This window comes from Limulus polyphemus, unplaced genomic scaffold (assembly GCF_000517525.1).
Source record: "Limulus polyphemus unplaced genomic scaffold, Limulus_polyphemus-2.1.2 Scaffold789, whole genome shotgun sequence".
NCBI lineage: Eukaryota > Metazoa > Arthropoda > Merostomata > Xiphosura > Limulidae > Limulus > Limulus polyphemus.
The window spans coordinates 45,180-52,992 of NW_013666399.1; the positions used below are offsets into that span (position 1 = coordinate 45,180).

Sequence of the window (7,813 nt, forward strand, 5' to 3'; positions counted from 1 at the left end):
GCACGTGACACACAAAAATCGATATTTAGGATTTTTTTTAAATATTTACTTTTAAATTAAGAAATTAATTAATGTATAATACTAAAATTTGATACTAGACTTATTGACATATATTCATAAAATAGAATTTCAATAAAATTTTGAATGTGAGCCTGCAAATGCAATGACATGGCCTCTGATCTGTGACCATAGGAAGACCTGTGTTGGTAGGGTTATGAGAAATAAGAAATAGCTACACTTCTATATTCAGTAAATAATAAAAAAATTGACACCAAATTAGAATATCACTTATTTTACATTTCTTAACTATCAGGAGGAGAATGTAAGAAAACTCACATTTTTCTTGAACAATTTCAGGTAGTAAGTCAGTAAGAGCACATCCATATTCTGTAGCCCAACATAAATAATATTCTATTTTCTTTATAGACATTTTCAGAGTCCTTCTGTATTGAGAAGTTGTTATCCTTCCACTCTTCTCTACAAATAAAAATAATAATCATAATAAATAATATAATAACCATTTATTATTATATATTTCTAATAAAGTAGTATCAATATACACAATCAGATTAATGTAAGTGCTATGAAATCTATAATTAACTTAGTTAGTACACAACTTAGCAAACCTGTTTTGGTACCACCTTAAGAAACTTGATTATGCCTAATATCCATATCTGTATGTACGGGACATCTATGTATCCTACATGTTAAAGTAATGTATTTTCCATATTGATAGGAAACAATGTACTGTTTTTTGTAATAGCAGAAAAATTGAGTTATGATTTCTTGACTTCAAAATTTATTATTCCAGGAGATATGAGCCCATTCATACATCACAATTAACATGCCCATGATACCTGTAGGACAGATCATAACAGTTGCATCATTGTAAAAACCATAAACAGTAATAAACATTTGAAAACATTTTCTCAAAATGTGTCCTCATGAACATCATCAAGGCAGCATGTGCTTATCTTAAACATGTCCTCATGGACATTATCAAGACAGCATTTGCTTATCTTAAACATGTCCTCATGGACATTATCAAGGCAGCATGTGCTTATCTTAAACATGTCCTCATGAACATTATCAAGGCAGCATGTGCTTATCTTAAACATGTCCTCATGAACATTATCAAGGCAGCATGTGCTTATCTTAAACATGTCCTCATGGACATTATCAAGCAGCATGTGCTTATCTTAAACATGTCCTCATGAACATTATCAAGGCAGCACGTGCTTATCTTAAACATGTCCTCATGGACATTATCAAGACAGTATTTTCATCTTAAAATAGAATCCCATGTACATTATCAAGGCACCACGCGTTTATCTTAAAATGTATTATCATGGATATTATCAAGGCAGCATTATCAAATAAATATGTGTGTTTATCTGAAAACATACTGTCCTTAACATATGTTTTAATGATCCACAGTGTAGAGGAATATAGCAATAAGTCAAATTTAACTTCTACCCACAACTTATATGTGAACTAAAGTTAGAACTAAAACATTAGCAGCAGGTACGACTGCATAACAATCCATGTCTGCATTCATTTCAAGGAGTGTTACGAGATATTTAAAAAATTACTACAAACACACCACTAGGGGTGAAGAATAAAACTTGTCTTCTGAAGTTGGCATTCAAACTCCATAACAGTCACATAACTGTATGAAAGCATAATGAAACCTATGATATATAGAGAAATAATTATTACTCTTAAGATATGATAAAAAATATAGCAATACACTTTGAATAGTTTTATCTTTCTTATAATTAAATGTGGACCCTGTTATATTTATGTATACTTTATATGTGATATTTGACTTTTGCCTTAGTTGTCCAAAATCTTAAAATATTACTATATTCAAAAATAATATTAGTGGAACTTTAAAAAATTAGTATAAACTGTCAGAGTAAAATATAACAATTTTTTAATGTTTTTTCAGTTACATCATGCCTGTTGTTGGACTTGCAGCTGTTCAAGACATTCACAGAGTTGAACAATTACTTGTATTACAAAGTTTTTTCTTGTACTTGAATAAGACACTAGTTTAGTGGAAATGTGTATTACTAACTTTTTTTATTGTACTTGAAATGGCAGTAGTTCAGGGAAAGGGTGTATTACTATCTTTGTTTTCTTTGTATTTTGAAAGTAAATTCATATTTATATTGACCTAGATAATATAGGTTTCAATATTCTGTACACATAGATATGCAACTATTATGTGGATTGGAGATAAATGGTACTTATCACCTCCAGCAATTCATTTGAAGTACATCTTTGTTATCTTATATACTTTTTAATATTCTTTTTCTGTTTCATTAGGAGTAATTATCTTACTCAAACTGCTTCAGATGGTGAACACTAATTCAAGATGGGAGAGAATGTGGGCTTGAGCACCCATGTCTGCTCCTTATGTTTTTTCAGTTCTAATTTTAATGACATATGAGGCTTGTAGACAAAGTTAAATCTGATAGTGTGTGTTTATCCCCAATACCGTATGTGTTTCATTTCCATAGGTACCTTTCTTACTAGAGTAGATTTTACCTCTCCCATAACATATTATATATATATATATATATGCATTTTTTATGGCCTAGTTGTCTGAAATTTTAAAATATTATTTGAAATAAGGAGGTGCTGTTATATGTTACCTTTTGCATTCTGATGTTCCTACTAACATAAATTTATTTTGATCAAGCTAAACATACCCGTTTTAAACAGTTATGTGTAAGCTATAACTAGCAGGAATTTATCAATAACTGCAAGAGTATGAAAAATAACATTTTTAATTTGTAAACATATTAAAACTATTAGATTTCTACACTTCTTAGCCACAATGTACCTTGTAATGACAATTGTGTTGTCATGTCCTCACAGTTTCAAATCAATTCAATAGTTCATTTAATATTAGATAGTTTTTTATATTTTGACCATTTTCATAGATATCGCATCTATTAGTAGCTGAGCTAGTTTGTTACAGATTGTCCTTGTCAAATTTTTTGTTGTCTAATTCTTTTATTTTTCTTACTTATCTGTTTATAAAAATTTATAATTTTTATATACTTTTCATACATACCTATAAGTAATTTAATATAGTTTTATAAAATATGTTTAATACTCCCTTATATTCTTTTCTTTACAGTCAGTGAAACAGTTACTTTACTAAGCTAATGAGCACAGGTACGTTTTAGCATAATAAGTTTCATCTTGATCTTAATTGTAGGCATAGTTATCATAAAGGATCATTCAAAATGTCCTCCCAATTTATGAAAGAAAGCTGTCTTGTTCAAATATTTAGTATTCTAAAACTTCCATTATTTTATAAATGTTTTTCAAAAAAATTAAACCCAGAGATAAACAATTCTTGGCACTGCTATAATGGAAAATTAGTTTTAGCTCTCGTGATAATACCTCACCACATATGTAAATATGAAAGTGAACATTTTGTCTACTGTATATGCTAAAGAAAACACCTCTTACATTAATTATAATATTATTTTATTAAGTTGCATTAAATTTTATATTGACAAGTTGAATAAGACAATGAACAGAAGAGGACAATACTAAGAAATAAAAAAATGGACTGAACTACATAATTTGAAAGTTTTGTGTGTTCAGTAATATGTTGCACATATTCATCCATACTTAAGATTTTTTCTTATGTAACATTTTTAGAATGTTTATTAAGCCACATCATACTTTTTGTTAAAGATGCTTTTCTTCGAGGTGTTTTTATTGCATTGTTTTTATATTTTTTGGTCTTGAAAGTTTTTGTCATTGTATAATAACTGTTTTCCTGTGTGCATGAATCACAAAATAAGAAAACTGATAACCTGAATGTTTTCAGAAAATAGATTTTTCTTCTTCAAGGGTGAATTGAGACAACCTCCCCAAAAGTGTTTGGGTTATGAGTTTTCTATATTTTTCAACTGATCAATTTGTTTTGTATAATTCTTGATTATTTCTTAGTATTATATTGTGTGGAAATTTCTGAGGTTTGTTATTTGTTTTCTGATAATATTTTTTAAACATTAATATTAGTAACTTAAGTAAGCTTCTAAATATTTATACATTTAAAAGTGCATTTTTTATAGTAGGTAACAGAATTTACCATTATGCCAGCCATAAAGTATTATTTTGCAGTACATACAGTATTGTTTTACATCAGCCATAATGGTTTATACTATTTATTATTGGGCAGTACAAATAATGCTATTTTATGTGAGCCATAATGGTCTGTATTGTTCATTACTGTGAAGCACATAGTGTTATTTTACATCAGCATATTTACTATTGTGTTGTACATACAGCATTATTTTATGTCCAGTCATAATGTTTATAATCATGTTATATTACATCTAAATAGAAGCAAAAACACAATTACTGGATTAGCACTTTTTTCACAATTTTCACCCTACTTTTGTATACTTGAACATTATAAAAATAATTTCTTTTATTAGGAAAATATAATACATTGCATGAGATATATGCATAAAAATAATACATTATCCTGTGTGTATATTCAAACTTACCTGCTGAAATAAGATCATGTATTAGTCTAGAAGAACCACAAAATAAATGAACAGATGAGTCTTACACCCACCACAGGTCACAATGTATACATTTACACTCATTACATACACATATTGAATACAGTTTTCTCCTGTTCTTTCATCCACCAAAATATACCCCAAAAAATTATGGTTTCTTGCAGTGCCTTTCATCTGCTGTTGTTGTTGTAGTAATAAATACCAATAAATTCCTGGGAAAAATTAAGTTAAAAACCAAAAATTGCAGGGCCCTGTAAGTCACCCAGTGGAAGTGCACAGGTTAGGGTAAACAAATTTCAGGTTACTCCACTGTCTAACTATGTATGTTTTTGTGTATTATTCAAGGTGAAACAATTTAATTTTTCATTTAAGTTATCTTTTAAAAAACATATGTCAATAGACAAAAAATGTACATAAAAAATAAGAAATTTAGCACTTCCTTTAAGGATTGAGGCCTTTTGCTTTTGGAAGCCAGTCTTCATTAACCCTAAATTTTTCTCAGTAAATTGGTTGTCCAAAAATAATTAATGTAGCTTTCAAATACGCATTTTAAAACACAAGCAATAATTCAAATACTAAAACAGAATGAGCCAAAACTACTATAATATATATTGATTTCTAATTGAACTTTAAACAATTTCATTATTTACTGAAGCACTGATTTTGGTCTTTTACTTCATAAAGTCTGCTTGGAAAACAGTGCATCTTACCAAAAAGAATTAACATAAAAGACTTCATAATCATGTAGTTCATAAAATAGCCTTTCTGTTGGTTATAAACATGTACCACTGGCAATTAAATGTGAGAAAATAAATAATTTCAAAAGCACAAGGAATGGGAAGGAGTTTTTGTGGCAGGTGTAACAAATTTATTGATATCTCAAAAAATAAAGAATATTGAAGATACTTACTGTATTTTTCGGTGTATAAGACGCACTTTTTTACCCCAAAATTTGATGTCAAAATCTGCTTGCATCCTATACACCGAAGGTATGAATAATATATATATATATATACGATATACATAATCCATGTGTAAATATATTTAAATAGGCATGCATAGTTTAGTTCAATTGAATGTGTTATTTATAACAATAGTAGTTTATTTTCTTTTAAAAACATAACTATTTATAATGCTCCCTAAATAATAAAAAAATAAATTACAGTGAAAGCGATGAAAATTTTGTAGGTTTTGAACCAAACTAAATAACAGTAAACCTTTTTTTGATTAGGGTATTTTCTTATTTTGATGTTTTGAGCTCTTTTGTGTTTAGAATAATATATATACTAATTTTTAAAGTATCAAATTGAATTTTTGTTCAATAAAAATCTTTCAAATGCGACTGTAGCTTTTTTTCCTCAAAAATTTGTCTTCAAAATAAAGGTGCATCTTATATTCCGAAAAATACAGTATCTTATATTCTGGCTCATCAATATCTAAAGCTGGTGTTCCTAATTGGTAGACATTTTGAAATCAATATAAGGGATGAAAGAAAAGATAGGCAAGAGAATTCACAGCATCACCTGACATTCTTTTCAAATTAAGAAATTAAAACTTGCATATTAAAATTTGAATTATAAACTACATTTTGATGCCAAGTCTATTGACATACATTGATAATTTTATTAAATTTTGCATTCTTATCTTATTAAACAGTCATAACATGGCACTTTGACCTGACCCATGCACATATGGTTAACCCTTTCGAGACGGGTCATGGGTGAAAGGTCATGTCATCTTGTTTGTTGACTCACATTCAAAATTTTATTGAAGTACTATTTCATGAATTTATGTCAATAACTTTGGTATCAAATTTTAGTACTATATATTATTCAATTTCTTAATTTAAAAGCAAATATTAAAAACAGATAAACATTGATTTTTGTGTATCACATGGTATATTGAATGCAGCAGTGGTTCAAATTAGATGTTTGCGAGGTCAAAATACTAAGTTTATAGTTTTGTACGAGTTAGAGACTCAAATTACTGATATTGACAAACTAGAATATAAAATAATAGCCTCTTATCTTTTCAATTTGCTACGATATTGCTCATGTAATAAATCAAACACAACGGTACCCCACCCACCTCTTTCCGTTTTTCGAAACATTCCCTTATACACTCACTTCTATATATAACATGAATAAGCAATCAGAAGCTCAAAATGTCCCCTAGTGGCTTTCTCAAGTGGCTTGGCACTTTTTCTTTCTTTTGAAGTAATATTTCAACAAGGTAAGGCATGTTTTTAGTCAGCTTGAAATTTCATATTTTTAGACTAAAGTACATTCTAGTTACTAAGCTTGATAAATTATAGTAGAATTCTATAGTATTAATGTAGTTATTTATGATTTTTTAATTATATACATATATACATGTATATATTAAACCTAAAAAAATATTTTGTTTCATATCCTCCACATGCAAAATTTTTAAAGGCTTATCAATCTAAGTCAAGTAGCAACCAAGTACAAAGGTCATAACTAGAAGAGATAATCGTTTGATTTACTTCTTTAGTTACTGTTCTATGTTTCAAGAAAATTAGGTTCAAGAATGTATTTCAAAATAGTAATCTTCTATATACATATATAATGTATAATAACTGAAATGTGATTGCATTTTACAAAATACTAGTCTACTAAGACAAAGCCAAGACAAGTTACTTTGTACAGACCAAAGGTCAGTTTTAAATTATTTGATATGGTAACATGAGTGCATGTGAGCAGCGTCATTGTAACTTCTGTACTGTTAGCCAGTATAATGTATAATGTTATGAGATTTATGCTATTTAGTCCAAATATTTACGTTTTTGTGTTATAATGTGTGTTCATTCTAGAATGAGAGTGGCATAACTTATATTTATTCCTAATTTTTTATGGTGGTTGCAAGATCGGACAAATCTACTGAATTTAACTACTGATAATAAAAGATAAAATATGAAGTTTTTTCTTAAGAAACATTTGATAACTATCTGGACATTATAAAGATCTTGCATTTGAAATTTCAAAAGTTTCTGATGCATAAAAGTATTTTTAATCTTAAAATGAAAATTACTTTGCATGATAGATAGGCAAAATGCGAAAAAAAAAAAAAGACATGAGAAAAACACTGCTTTACAAACCTTAAGACTAAATAAAAAATTTGATATTCTGCATATGAAAGCATTGTAATGTTTACTGATAATCTGCCAAATTTTGTTAACATATGCTTACTATTAAAATTATAGCATGAAAACTATAACAAGCACAAAGTGGTTA

The 7,813-nt window shown here is 28.3% G+C and overlaps 1 protein-coding gene across 1 annotated transcript in view; it reads right to left on the minus strand.

Annotated features, from left to right (window-relative positions):
- The window catches only part of LOC106460533, a 104,684-nt gene that overhangs the window by 16,624 nt on the left and 80,247 nt on the right, over positions 1–7,813 (minus strand). The window contains exon 8 of the mRNA XM_013920250.2: positions 337–477. Within this exon, the coding sequence (XP_013775704.1) occupies positions 337–477 (141 nt within the window). The remainder of the gene's footprint in view (positions 1–336; positions 478–7,813) is intronic.